Here is a 15,817-nt window from a genome sequence, read left to right as displayed (position 1 = left end):
GTATATACTGTATTTTATACAAGGGCTTATATATAGGCCACAATTAAAATATGTGAGCTCCGTCTCTCCACTTTTAAAGCCCCCCTCCCCTTTTCCTTGGCAGGAAATGGGCACGTGCCAACTTGTGTCACTTTATCCAGTTCCTACACCATGTTCCTTTTATTTCCGTTCTCACAGCCACCCACTTCCTGCATCCCAAAGATTTTCCTACTGTCTGCTTCTGTTTGAAACTGACACTTACTTCCTGTCCGGCACCAGGGCTCAGGGACTGCAGACTTGACAGGAGGTGGGCCGACAACTTCTCTGACTGCTGCAAGCAATCAAGAAAGCATTTTTTTGTTTTAACAAAAAAAACAAAAAAAACAGAAAAACGCAGAAATTGCTATTTCCACAAGTTTGGCAATGTTTGGAGATTTATCATGTTTTTCTAAATGACAACATACTGCATTTTACTTTCTGAATATTGTTATTTGTTTCAGTGTATTCTTTTCACAATTTTGTTGAATGCAAAAATGTTAACATACTTCTTTTAATGAAAATATTCATACATCCCAAAGAGTAGCAGGTTAGGTGAATTGCCATAGTGTGCATTATGTGTAGATGTGTCTGTGTATAGGAGTGCTCCTTTATAAATTATTTTTTTAGCGTTAATACTTATCATTAGTTATTAGCAGTACTCCAATGTTCCTCACTCATCCCAATTATGTGTATGTTAAATCGCATGGTGAATGTAAACTAGCCTGTATGACGAGTGTGTGTATGTGGCCTGTGATTGACTGGCACTCCATTTAGGATTAGTCCCCTCTTTGTATTTAATATACAGTGGTAAGCATTGGTCCCCATGACCTGTACTAAGTCAAAGAATTAGGATATTATGATACTAGATGAATGAATGGAGCAATTTTATACTTAAGGCTACAGTTTTTCTGTTATTTTATCAGCATAATAAGCTGTTAGCATTTGTACAGGCAGTGCAATGCCATAGTTAAATTGGTTGCCAAAATCAGAGTCTAAGTTAGGGTTCAATCTTTGTGTAAAGTTTACATACCATTTGTGTATGTTTTGAGAAGGGTCTTTCTCCCACAGTTTAAAGCCATTCTGTCAGAAGGATTGGTTTTGTGTGAGTGACTGGACCAGTTCCTGCTTTGTGAGTGTGGCCTGTTATTTACTTTGTCCTGTAAGAAGAGGGTTCTGTATATGGATGGATGGACAGAACATACTATATATATTTAAAACTGTTATATAGAGTGACATGACGTTGGTTTGTGCTGTTGCCTCACAGTAAGCAGAAGTCTGAGTACAAATTATGCTACCCTCATTGTCTTGCTTAGTTTCAACTTTCTTTCATGACTGCATACTTTTTCTCCAGATACTTGAGTTTCCTTCCTTCATTTTAAAAACATTATTTTAACCCTAACCCTAACCCTAAAGACAAATTAATCTAACTGTGTGTTTATGAGTGTGTCATGATGGACTGCCACCCTGCCCTTGCCGGGTTTCTCTTGTGCACAGTGCTGTAATCTGAAATCTTATCGATGCTGAACTGGACCACACATTATTTAAGCAGAGTACGACAGTGGCGTAGGGAAGAGTGGGCCCAGCCAATTAGTTCATTGTATATGAAATTTTCTGCTAAATTTTGTAATTGATTGAGTATTTGTTATTTTATCTTTCCTTCAATTTTGAAGTGGTATGTCAAATCCCATTGGTTTACTGAATTTTCAATAAATAAAATAAATGGGGCAGTGCTACAGTGTAGTCATTTGAAAGTTAACAGAACCTTAAGTTGCTTAATTGAGTATCTTCGGTGAATGCCAAGAGAGAGTTTCTTATTTTGAGGGTTTATTTCTGATAGGGCAAAACAAACAGAAATATCAAGGCTTTTCAAAAGGCCTTGTTTAGCTATATGGAATAAATTTCCAGGATGCAGAATGCATAATGTTGGTCCAACAAATTAACAGAAAAGCGGAAACAAGACAGCAAAAATGGTCATGTCTTTTGGAGGTGCTTTACAACTGCCCTGCAGACATTTTCACTAATCCATGTACAACTTTCAGTGTTAAGTCTTGTCATCCATAAATCAGATCAAGACACGTTTGAGATCATCAATGTCATCAGTTTGTTTCAGCAACTTGACTATCTTATCATTTGAATATGACCTTGCTGAAATTTGAGATTGTGACAAAATCATCAACCAGTTCAATCTAAAGCCCCGACACCTGGGTCCTGACATAAAACTTCACAACAATGTTTGATATCCAAATTAACTTTTGCTCAACTTTTGCATAGTCCTGATAACTCAGTTATGTGAATGTACCACAGTAAGAACAGATGCGTTTTTTGGAGAAGTGTCTTTAGATATTAAACTAACAATACCCATTTTTACACAGGCACACCATAAAATCTATTTCTGGCTATGCCCCTGGAGTCCAATGTGGTCAATTTAAATAAGAAACACCAAAAAAGAGATATAACATTTATTTAAATTGCAAACTTATTTATTAAAGAAAAGAAAAAAACAGGAACAATCAAAAAAGGAAACAACGTTACATACTCGTAGGTATCAAAAACAATGTAGAAAATATAAAATATTAACAACTTGTGCCCAGCAACAAATTGCAAAAATTATTTGAATAAGATTAAAAGGCTTTTGCATTTTTTCATTTAATATCATGATACAAGTAAATACATTCATTTAAATACACATCTTAATAATTCATAACAGTCAACTGTCACATTGAGTTCTTTGTAACCTTTATTATAATCTTTTTCTGTAATCAGTATTATGTAGAGACTGATGCTCTCAGGCTGCAGCTTTGTTTACAAAGCAAGACATTTAAGCCTGGGACATAAACAACTTGACACTTAACCAGGAAGCAAGTTTGTCACCTCTCTGTTTAGACATAATATTTTTGGAATGCTTAGACATCCAGGGTTCATAATTTGTCCACCCTTATGAATGAATGAGACCAAGAAGAAATGTGTTTGGTTGGACTTCCTCCCTAGATTTGCACCAGCTTCGTCACCCCCTCTGAGCTAACAGACTAGTGATTGTGTGTGAGCAACATGAGAGTAGCAGAAAATATACAGTTGATAAAAACATTTTTTGATAAAAAGACTCTTGTCTTTGTGTCTCACTACCATCTAGAGTGGTAGAGGTGTACTTAGTCTTTTCAAGAGTCCTGCTAGAAATAAAATATTCTCTGTAGGAAAAAACACTGTGGCCAAAACAGCAGAATGTACTTATTAAAACATTAGCTGATAAAACTAACACAAGTAAAAGTCAAGTGGATTGTCATTAAAATGATAAACACAGTACTGAATGCTTTTAGGAGAAACAGCACCCCAAATGCAACTTTGTACATTTATAGTTAGATTGCATGGCAGTTATGCAGTGGACTAGTGTTTCAGTCCGACAATGACCTGTGGAATCGGCTGTTGCCAGCCACAAACCTGTGACATTTAGCTTGCAAAGAGTTGTTAAGCTGCCTCTGAGTGTGTCATTGTAACCCAAATGTGATGGCTTTGTAGTTGGTGATCACCGATTTAACAGGTGAATGATGGACTGGATCTGACAGAGTTTTGAAAAGGCAGTCATAATTCTATCAATCCACAAACAAGTTACAGTATGTGTATTTGTGATGTGCACATATTTTTATCCATGCATCACACATTTTTTTAGCTATTTTCAAAAAACAATGTCATTTTATACATACTCAACATGTACACTATAATCCTGACACATGTGACGGGAGGCCTATCACTATAAATGTATTTATTTTCAGGTCCTGTCCATGGTAACATCCCTTTTCTTTGGCAGCATCTCCTAATAATTGGTGATGACATAGTCATTTGTGGCTTGTCAGTTATTTTTCTGGTTATGCTGAATTTCTTAATCATTTGAGACTCATATTTAAAAGACTGTTGCTTGTGTTCCAGTTTCTTTTTTTTTCTGTGTTTTTCTCTGTCTTGTATTTCATCCATTCTTCATATTTTGTTTTTATCGTTCACATCTAGATCTCTCACTCTCTTCAACAATTTGGATTTCCAGCTTTGTCCGTCTGCTCATGTTACTCATTGTTCAAACATTGACCTCTTTAGACCAGGTCTCTTGCTAGTCTCCCAGCTATTCTGAATTCTTTTGAAGTAACCCTGAAAGCAGGTTTTGCTGTTCTGGCAAACAGTTTTATTGTTCAGGCTTTATGGAGAGACTATAATCTCATTTGAAGGCCAAAACAATTAATATTGAAAAAGACCCCAGCATTACACAGCAGGGGTTTAATGATGTCCGATGCTGCTCTTATTAAGAAAAAAATGCTTTTTTCTTAAATATGTGTAAATATGTACCACTGAGAATCTATCATTAAAAATAATTAATAATAATTAATAATATAAGTATTTCAAAATATAATGAAACATTTGTGGTGGTGTCCATATTCATGGCATGCATTTGAAGGCTTTACCTTGTATTATAATTAAAGAAAATTATCAAATGAGGGACATAAGCAAAATCTGGAAGTAAGTAATGTGCACTAAGCCAATCAAAACAAGCTGAAAAAGGAAGCTCTTCAGGATGTGCCGTGTATTGGAAACCCCAAAGGGATAAATGCTATATAGCTGCTAAAAAAAGAGGAAATCATTTAAACACCATGGCCTGCTTTTGAACACTGCATGTTTACTGAGCATTGGCCTTATTCTAACCACTGAGTCTTATGGCTTTTAGGGGCATGCTCTGTTAAGAGGGGACCCTGCGTGTGGGTCGGCCGTGTGTAAAACATACACACTGCAGCTGAGAAATTTGTAGGTTTTAACAGTGGGGTAATAACTTGAACACTTTATCAGATTGACATGGATGGTGATATTTGGATCCAGTGAGGTTCTGTTTGCATTTTTGTAGTATTTTTTGTGATTATTTTATTTGATCTCGCTACACATGTGATTATAAAATACACTAATGTGATTATCATGGGGTTTATGCATTTTGTTACACTGGCATCTGTTTATTTTTGTTGGTTGTTCATGTAAGATATCCAATCGTTTTGGTCAAAGATGACTCGTCACAAGAAGGACCCTGGGCGCAGTCATACTGTAGTGAAGTCTGATTTCACAGTCAGTATCAGTGTGGCCCTTCTGCACTGATAACTACATCCACATAAAGGGATGGGTTTGTGCAGAAGATTTTAATGATTCATAGTCATCTATGGTATAAATCCCAAAACATTACACATTGTTGTTTTCTCTGTGATGCTCATAAATGAGACCAGAAAGCTATTGGGCATCCCTTTGATCTTAGAGGCTTCTGTTGCTGTTATCTCAAAGGAGAGTAAAGCTATTGAATCTACAAGAGACCGGAATGAACAAGAGTTACACTCTCACTTGTGCAAATCACCATCTGTGTAAATCTGCTCCTGATACTGTAGGTTTCTACTAGCACATCCAAGTCCTGTCCTTTGGTGCAGGATGCAAATGTGCAACCTCTTGAACTTCTTTCCTTTTGCAGACTACAAAAACAGTCACTTAGTCTTTTGAGCTTAGACAAGTCTAGCAGCCCAGAAGGCTATTTTGTAGTTCACTGTTAAATTTCTGATGCCATCACAACATTTTCAATATATTCACACTAGGCCTTTAAAAACAGATCCACTGTGTGATCCTAAGCAAGTCACTTAATCTGCCTGAACTGCAACTTAAGGAAATTATGTAACCAGTAGTTTTGGAATGTGTGTTGTCCTTGCTATGCTATGTTGTTTTATACATTTAAAGTCGCATGCAGCCTTAAAGTTTGACTTATTTTTGATTGTACTTTGCAAAGAATATGTCGTGTTTTCTATTATTTTCAAAAGAAAAATAATTTTAAAATGTAACGGTTCAATAGTATGTAGTAATAAGGCTAAACATTTTTACAGAATACATGACCTTCTGCATGGAGTAAATAACAGTCAAGACTTGGACTTGGTAATTTTGTTGTCATGAGTGTCTATGAAGATGAAAATTAAACACTGTGTCTTATACACCTGCAATGTAAAAATAAACTGCTGGCTAGAAAAATAATACAATTAAATTTAATACCAATACAAATTGCATTTGTAGAGTGTTTTAAGTGAGAGCAGCGTGACTAAACTAAGAATTTTTCTTATCAAATACAGTGGAACTGTGAAAAGTACTATAAAAAACCTTTGCGCCTCATAATAATGGACACAAGTCCTGAGCTTGGCGGCAAACAAGGAGATTGAACATTTTAATATTAATGCTCCACCACTCAAAACTGCATGAAGAACCATCCTTCCTTATTCTGACAAGGCGTTGCTTCCCTTAAGCCACATTTCTTTTTAAAGAAAAACATGTTGTACTTTGTTGGTCATCTGTTTAAAAATAAAATCAAATATTTAGGCAACAGATGATGCTTAATGAACACACAATGACATGATGACACAATGATGATATAATGAGCAGGAATATGGAATGTTTCTTGTAAGGTGAAGTTGACTTCAGTTGTGATGGTAAGGGTAAAGATTATTGTGCTGCTAAAAAGTTACATTTTTTTCCAGGGTTTGTTTTTGCTAGGGGAATCTTAAAAACAGGCAAGAATTGTTTAATTGAAAGATTAATCTAAACACAAAATATTGCACATCAATATAATATAACCATGAATCATTCTTTTTTAATAAATATGTTTTGCAAAATGTAATTTTAATTGATAATTGATTCATCATGTTTTCTGCTTTATTGTTCTGTTCCTTTGGCTTGTTGTCTAGCTGTAACTATAGCATGGCACCTAAAGACTTAAAGGCAAGAGAAAGCAAATTGGCACGTGACCAAATTAATAAATATCATGTGAACCAACAAAGGTAAACTGGTTTCTCATGCTTTTAACTATATTGTGTCTTTTAGGCATATAAAACAAAGTATTGGACATCAGTAGTATTCCAGGATTTTTTTCAAGATGTTTGTTTGTACAATTTGAGATTGAGTAGGAACCCCTTTATTGATATTAATAGGAGGGGATATTTTACAGTGAGAGAATGAAGACCTGTGATCTTCAAGAATTCTTACTGCAGCCACTTTTTCAACACATCCAGGTTTGCCTTCACAATCGACTTCCTTCTTCACATAATGGTGGGAAATCAGGGAGTTTCATCAGACACCCAAGCCATATACACTTTCTGAAGTTGGTGCAAGCAGGTAAAATGCTTCTTACTTTTGGGACTGGCCTCAACCACAAAAAGTCACATTTTTAAGGCTGCCCTTTGAAATTTTAGAGAAATAATGTTGCCATGGAATTTTCTAAAGGCAGACACCCACTATTTCCCATATATAATACACTCAGTTCTTGGCAAATTCACTCCTGATGTTAGCATAATTTTCATCTTCGTTATTATTCTCCACTTTAACCAAGTGGATGAAAAAATCAAAATGACTCTATTGTGTAATCATTAAGCAGTCTAGAAGTAAATGATGAAACGTTCAGTGTTTGCAGTAAGAACACTACACAAGAAACTGATTGTGCTTTTAGAACCAAATGGAGCTCCAGTGCTGGGAACAAAAACACATTAAATGTATATTTCATTATGATTCCAAATGATGTTCATTCTTTAGTAATAGCTGTGCAAGTCACCACTGAATCTGAGTGGTTAGCTATATCCTTAGATGGAAGATCATTCACCTTTACTGGGTGGAGGGTGAACCCAGCTCAGGATCTGCAGTACCTGGAAGGAACGCTTCAGGCTCATTCTCCTGCTGGTTGAGATCTTCAGTTTCCCGATCACAAGGGCTGCGTAAGGTCTTCTCAAAGTCTAACAACTGGCCCATAAAGTTAAAATTAGGGGAGATGTTGGATTTGCGGCGTTTAACAAAGTCATAGGCATCGTTTAGAGACAGGTTTAGCCGCTGCATGAGGTAGGCCACTGTCACAGTGACTGATCGGCTCACTCCAGCCAGACAGTGCACCAGCACACCGCAGTTCTGAGACAGTGCCTCATCTAAGGGGAAGACAAAAGAGTTTGATCAGTAAATGTTTATAAGCTGAGAAAAGAGAAACATTATTGTAGAACTTGTCAGAAGGTAAACTAGAAAACTGTATTTCAAATTGGTTAACCAGCAGGAGGCAAGGAGTACAGTCAAGAGTTCAATGCTTCACGTGGAGTGAGGTCATCAGTGAAAACCCTCAGGGTTCTATGAATGGACAATTACTTTTTGTAATTTACATTAATAACATACATTTCAGTACTGTACAGTTAATAAACTTGTGAAATTTGCAGATTATACTAAAATTGAAGGAATGGCAGACACAGAGGAGGCAGCAAAAACAATTCACTAAAAACCAGACAAGCGTCAGAACTGGGCGAACATTTAGAAAGTAAACGTATATTGTAAAGAAGTGTAAAGTGCTACATGTGGGCAAAAAGATCGTCACTTATAAATAAAAGATGGCAGACACTACCCTAAAGGAAGCAACCTCCGTAAAGGGTTTAGGGGTTTATGCTTACACATCATTTTTGTCAACTGAAAAAATGCATAAAAATTATTAAAAAGGGGCAGCACGGTGGCGCAGTGGTAGCGCTGCTGCCTCGCAGTAAAGAGACCTGGGTTCGTTTCCTGGGTCCTCCCTGCGTGGAGTTTGCATGTTCTCCCGTGTCTATGGGAGTTTACTCCCATAGTCCACATGGGTAAGGTGCATTGGTGATCCTAAATTGTCCCAAGTGTGTGTAGAGTGTTTGAGCATACAGTGTTCAAACACTATTAAGGCAAATTCATTTGATCTGTCATCTATAGTTATGCATGTACAGGTACATCCATGTTTTATGATGGACTGTTGTCACATTCAGGGATGATTCTGTGGTTCTCCATGACCTTGTGTTGGGTGAAATATATGTGAAAATAGATGGATACATTTGTATATTGAATTAAAATGCTGTGGTGGGCTGGTGCCCTGCCTGGGGTTTGTTCCTGCCTTATGCCCTATGCTGGCTGGGATTGGCTCCAGCAGACCCCATGACCCTGTGTTAGGATATAGCGGGTTGTAAAATGACTGATGATGACTATTAAAAAGCAAATAAAATGTTAGGTTATATTATAAATATTGTTGCATATAAATCAAGATATGTTATCCTTAGGCTATATAATACACTAATAAGACTCTATCTGGAGTACTGTGTGCAATTCTGGTAACCACACCACAAGAAAGACATAGCAGCCATAGAAACTGTAAAAGGTGCATCCCGGGAGTTAAGGACATGTCCTAGTCTGACAGATTCAGAGAATTAAAACTGTTTAGTCTCAAGCAGAGGAGACCCAATCCAGGTCTTCAGTATTCTCAAAGACATGTATAAAGAAGATCCAACGAACTCTTTCACCAGTGTTAATTAAGAGTAAGTGTATTTAGGTCTGAAAACAGGAAGTACTTTTTTATGCAAAGAGTGGTGGTAATCGGGAACAAACTACCAATACATGTAGCTGAATCAGAAACCCTGTCAACCGTATTGAAGTACTGTATCTGGATGCGTTACTGGGACATCTTAGCTATTAACTAAACAAACAGGCTTGATGGACTGAATGGTTTCCTCTAGTTTGTCAAATTTCTTATGTTCTTATGTATCCAAAGGCAAACCAATATAAAAAGAACAATAAGCAAAGAAAAGGGTAAGATGTAAGTACTGTACTTAAAGTGAAGTCACACTCAAGCTGGTGTAGGGACAGAAGAGGAAATGGCCCTAGTATGTACAATAGCTACCCAGCTCAAAACATTACAGGGGTGCTAAACAGGGGCTTGCTCCAGGTGACTACCGCAATATAAATTCCTGTGGTAGAGATGATCCCTTATGAATATTTTATTTTGATTGTCAAAATGGGAGAAATATTATCTGCATCTTCGATTACATACTTGATTGCTTAGTGCAGAATCCTTAGACTGAAGGTTTCATTGCTAGTGCCATAGACCAGTACTAAGATGGTGTAAAATATCCACTGACTCAATTTATCTAACATTTATAGCATTTTAGTGTTCACCTGCCATAATAATGCGCCCTAAGCCAATAACAATATAACCTATTCCATATTTCCAACCAACACTTGCATAAGACAAATGTGCAGATCACCTACTCACTTACACAAAAGCCATAGAATCCTGTCAACAATTCAGTACCAAAACCTAAATGTGAACAAGGAGCTACACTTTGACATCATGTCACTAATTATACATTTACTGTAAAAGTACACAAGGAAGTGATCAAGTTAAACAGAAGGAAAAAATAAAGTACAAATGAGAATACAAAACATGAAATCTACTGACCCCCTTGGCTGTCCTTAAATTGACCTACATACCTGTCTGTGAGGCAGACAGGCTTGCCCACTTGCTCAACTCAATCCAAGCACTACTCCTGACTTCGGTTTGTTGAGCATCTGGCAAGATGTGTCTGTATATTACATATTAGGATCAGTAATGGTCTACTTAGGCTACAGGAAAAGCATGGTGTTCCTGCAACCCCAACTCCTATGTAATCCTTGAGGGACCAAGTCTCTGAGGAATCCTCCAAGTTACCTGTTCTTTTGAATGGGTAACATATTGCTAATTCCCAGCACTCAGAGACTATGTTCTGCAACACAGCAGCTGGGTGGGAATATACTGGCCCCTTTCGGCCCTCTCCAACCACACTGTTAAGGAAGGAATTTGTTTCCAGCTTCCTTGCTTAGGGACCTGTGCTGTAAATTATTGGCCAATTGGTTTGGTTTTTCATCCTAGCCCTGCATGGTCCCTGTTTTGTCTCTCACCCATGGAGAACTAAAGTACAAAAATAAGAGTGAACCTCTTACAACCACAATATTAAACCAAAATCAGTTTTCAAAAACAGTCAACAAAAAGGAAATCCCACTAGAAAACTTCTCAATAAGTTAAATGGAAGATGCAAAAAGGAAAAACACAAAAACAAAGTCTTATCTGTAAGAAGAAACTGGGAACAGGAATCTGGAGTCAATGTCTCAGTAAAGACCTGAGGCTGCAACATCTTCTTACAAAACACCATACTTAACAGTACATCTCAAAAATTAACGGTAAGTGAAGGCTCTGTGCTCAGGTGCTTACTCTTAAGGACAAATAGGGGAAACATAATTCAATTAGATCAATAAAAGGGCTGACAGTGTCACTAAAAAGGCCATTAATTCTAGAAGTAGGATGTTGGAGCTTGACTGGACTTAAGAAGTGACATACATTATGAGATGAATGTATGAGGGGTAGATGATATTATGGATTATGTGTGCCAATCAGAGAAGCACCTGGGGCCTCATACATAAAGCTGTGCGTAGAATTCACACTATAATATGGCATGCGGACAAAAGCAGAAATGTGCTTACACACAAAAAATCCAGATGCATAAATCTGTGCGAACGGCAACTTCCACGTTCTTCCGCTCCATAAAACGTGAAAAGTAACGCACGTGCACGCGCGTGCTGTCCCGCCCCAACTCCTCCCAGAATTACGCCTCTTTGAATATGCAAATCAATATAAATAGCCCTTCAGCTCAGCGTTCTGTGAAAAGACAATGGCAAAAGCACAAGGGAAAATAGAAGAATTTCAGTGAATACCAAGTGGAGGCAAGGAAAAACTTATTTTAAAAACTATTTGTTAGTTTAAACAGCGGTATAAACAACAAAAGGAAGTTGATCGAGTGACATAGTGTGTTGGAGAAACTCGAAAGCTCAAGTTCACAAACTCGCACTGTGCCCGAAATAAAAAAGAAGTTGTCACAAATCAAAGTCGCCATGAAAAGTTGTAGCCCAATGTTTGAGTTTCATATGAAAGCTTATTAGGGTACAGAGAAAAAAAAAGGCACACAGTGGGAAAAAAGCACGAAATGTCAACTTTAATCTCGAAATTTCCACTTTAATCACATAGTTTATTTTGTCATTAAAGCAGAACATCATAAACTTCAATCTTAAAATTGTTTAATTTACTAGTTTCTCAAATCCCATTGTAACTAAAGTAACACGTTAAATGCTTTGTTTTGTATTTGATCTTCATGTGCTCTACGTGTGTGAATTACTACATGCTTCCGGGCTTTCTCTTCCTCCGAAAGGACACAGAATTACAGCTCTCTGAATAATTAAAATACTGAGATGTATACGTGACATAATTTTCATGATGATAGGAGTTAAAGCATGTTATTAAACATGGGAACACGGTGGCACAGTGATTGTTCATGTCTCACGCAAGATGCTTGCTGCGCCATGTGCGACCTTCAATGAAATACTTTATTGTAGCAGTGCTGTCTCTTTCAAATGTACTAACCCCCAGTTCCTGTCCTTACTTTTCTTTCTCCAAATACCCAATAGCCACACAATCAGCTCTGTAATAGACGTTAAGCCATCTTTAAGCTTACAATGATGGTTCTTCAAAACTTTTAAGGAACATTGAAATATCTTTCAGTGTTGCTCCAGCCTCAGTAAATATACAGCGCAAGGCAGGAACAATACGTGAATTTGCTAGCGCTGCGGTACCGTGTCCTCACATGTTTAATTATTACCGCAAGGTCTGTACAGGAAAGAATTTGAAGTGTTTGCCGTGTGAGAGAAGTTCAATAGACAGCATGGCTGAGGCAACGTGTGCTAGATGCTGTATACCGATAATTCTCAGTGGTGCAGCGAGAGTAATATGGAAAAAGATAATCTGCTGTGGCAACCCCTAACGGGAGCAGCTGAAAGAAGAAGAAGAAGGTCCAGTGAGAGTAACAACGCTAAAACAGCTATGGTATTTAGAATACTTTGGCTATTCCCTTGACCATTATATTGTTACAGGTTAATTACAATCAGATGCATTAAACTAATAAACAATATGCGGTTAATTTCAGTGTATTTATAAAGCCGTGTCAGGGATGTGGATCTAATAAAGAAAGGGTAACCACACTAGAACTGTAGCACTGCTTTGACGCTGGGTGCCGCCAGTCTGGAAAACTCAGCTCAGAACTTGCGTATGCCAGGGTATGAGCTACCGTGGAAATGTGTGTGGCTTAATGCCAAGTTTAGGTTTTATACAGGAGGAAATGTGGTTCACCAGGATACAGTTTAGGCATTCTGGTTTAAATGTTTAAATTTAACTTTGGCTTTTATGGGTAACCATGACAGTGGTGTGTGTGTGTTTTAAGTTTGTATCGGCAGTAGCTCTCTTCACAACAACACAGACACAGGTCAGTTCTTTGAAACGGACGTTTATTGCTTGGGCTTGTCTTACTCACACCATCACACCTCCACGCCGTGAGAATTACATGGTGAGTAATCAGTACAAACACATTAGTGAATACACAGTTACTTGCATGCACACACGATGAAATAAAAAACATTTAGTGCAAACATGAAACAAAAGACGTTTTACACATAAAATACCTTGTTGGCCGCTTGTCATGCAAAGAGGTCCTAAAATCACTTTGATTGTCTGTTTTAGCTTCAGACATTTATAGTTTGAAACCTTTAATGCAACATGGCAGAGCCTCGTGAGAGATATCCGCCCACATGTGGTCCATGGTGCAGGCCTTTCTCATGTTCTCCTGATATTATCTTTAAGTCACTTAACAATAACAAACGAATTGTAACATGTAAATTTACTATATACATCACGTTTTAAATTTAGATATTTAAACAAACTATATATTTATGAAGTTATGTAACCTGTTATAAATCAATTATCTAAAACATGAACTTTACATTAAATATTGTTCAGCAACAGTTACAATGGCCGACCCCTTTACCCAGACAAGTAAACTACACAACCAAGACTAGTGACTTGGTTAAACTGAGGATTCTCAAGATAATAACAAGCCATACCCCTTACAAACAGTCTTTTTCCCCAAGCGATGAAATAATTGGCAATGCAAATCAGTGATATAAAATTAAGTACAGATACAGTATATTGAAAGTGAAACAAATATATATACATATTTCCAAGTTGTCACACACATGCGCATGGGAGGCAGCCAAAGGGCTTGAGTGACATGAGGCATGCTGGGAGCTGGAAGAGTGAACTGACTCTTTTTCTCTCTTTCCTGTAGACCATTCCCGGGAGATTCCATCTGGCTCTCTTGACGTCACTTCCTAAACCGAGCCAATGGAAGGAGAACTTACCGGCTCCGGCCCATGTGACGTCACATCCGGGCTCGAACCAATGGCTAAAGAACATGAGCCTGATCCTTATGACCTCACTTCCTGTCTTCCCCTTTAAAAGCCTGTCCCTTTTCCCTAAATCCTCAGTCTTGTTTTGGACTCATTTGTATGCACATCAGTGCTGTTTATTTTGAGAAAAAACGACTTTGCAGCCAGGATACCAGAATATACGGGTGGCTGCCCCAAACCTTTATCAGAGTATGTCTCGTTATTGTGACAAAGTACAGACAAATACTCAATATTATAGATATATACATAAATACAAAGCCCTCCCTTGCACTTAAACAATAAATGAATACACACAGAACACGAAATACAAAACACAGATCAAAAACAAACGGAGTGGATGTGGTATATGAGTCCAAAGTCCTGAATTATATGAATACTGGCTGAAATGATATTTTGCTCCTTCCCGAAAAAATACAAAACGATCTCACTGTATGAGTCCTCGGCAATGGCTGAATGAAATCCGAACCCCGGGGTTTCTCTGCACTGGCTGTCGTTATGATGTTCCGGATAATGAAAAAAGCAAATGGTAAAGTTGCACACTGAACTTAGGCAATGATTTGGAAAATGAATGTGAAAAAAATGACTCCTTTCTCCTCTCAATCTCCTTTCTCTGTCTCTCTCCTTGCTCTCCTTTTTTGGTTCTTCCCTCCTGTCATTTAAGTAACAAGTATTCCACATGTAATTGGTGGCAACAGGAAATTCCAGTCTCAGGGTCACTGTCTCCGTGCTTCGTCCTTCCCTGTTTGTTTTCCAGGGACAACATTTACATACACACGATAGTAAACGGGACGATGTAAACAAAACGCGACTCAGCACAGAACACAAAAAATATATACTATTATTTAGCCCTGCTACAAGTTACTATAAATTATGGAAAACAATGTTTTTTCTAAAATACTGCATGTATTTTAGTGGAAAAGTAGAGGTCAAATGAGGTACATAATGTGGTGCTGCAATTGAATTTTTAGTTAAAACAGGTTTGGGTGATGGAATCTAAATTTGTCATACCTACCACACACTCCAGTACAATGCATCTTTCAAATGGGATGTGAGCCGCCATATAAACAAAGAAGAACGCAGTGACTAACAATTAAAGGAGACATGCCAAAAAGGAAAAGGAAATCAGGGTAAGAACTGTAGTGGAAATTAATTTCAAACCTGACAGCAGCATGAGCAGAATTTATGTGACATTAAATTTAAAATTCAGGTTCATTGGCAACTTTAAATTGTCCCATTGTGGATGTGTGCCTTAAAACAGATGGCTAATAGCGCGATGGATAAAAAAAAGCAATTTTCCACAAGTCTTAATGATGATCTAAATGAAATTTAGATAAGAATCCTGACATACTCTATCACATTTCCCAAACATATTCTGTTGAAATGACCTCCTGCTCAGCAACTTAAAAACTCAAAAAATTCAGCTGAAGAAATGCTTGCATTGCCCCAGCCACACCATAACTCGCAGTGGATTAGAATATTTGTTAGTTATCTTTGTGCCTTCTGCTATGACCACCAGGAGGAAGCAGGGCTGCCTGACACAATTAATGGTAGTTTCACGTTTTTTTACATCAGCACAAGAAAAAGCATCTAACGAATACAGAATTTTTAAATTGAAGCCGTCTGTCTCATATGTACACAAGCAAAACACAGATCTATCTATCTATCT

General features: G+C 37.5%; 1 protein-coding gene across 3 annotated transcripts in view; it reads right to left on the bottom strand.

Moving 5' to 3' along the window:
• Positions 1-2,512: 2,512 nt before the first annotated feature.
• Positions 2,513-15,817, bottom strand: part of LOC120542067 (dual specificity protein phosphatase 7-like) — a 45,930-nt gene continuing 32,625 nt past the window's right edge. For all 3 annotated transcript variants that reach the window (XM_039774199.1, XM_039774196.1, XM_039774197.1), the window contains one exon: positions 2,513-7,976. In XM_039774199.1, the coding sequence (XP_039630133.1) occupies positions 7,663-7,976 (314 nt within the window). In that variant the 3' untranslated portion in view covers positions 2,513-7,662. The remainder of the gene's footprint in view (positions 7,977-15,817) is intronic.

Source organism: Polypterus senegalus, chromosome 13 (genome assembly GCF_016835505.1).
Source record: "Polypterus senegalus isolate Bchr_013 chromosome 13, ASM1683550v1, whole genome shotgun sequence".
In the NCBI taxonomy this organism is placed as follows: domain Eukaryota; kingdom Metazoa; phylum Chordata; class Cladistia; order Polypteriformes; family Polypteridae; genus Polypterus; species Polypterus senegalus.
Note: the sequence above shows the minus strand (reverse complement) of the source record. Positions and strands in the feature narration are given on the sequence as shown.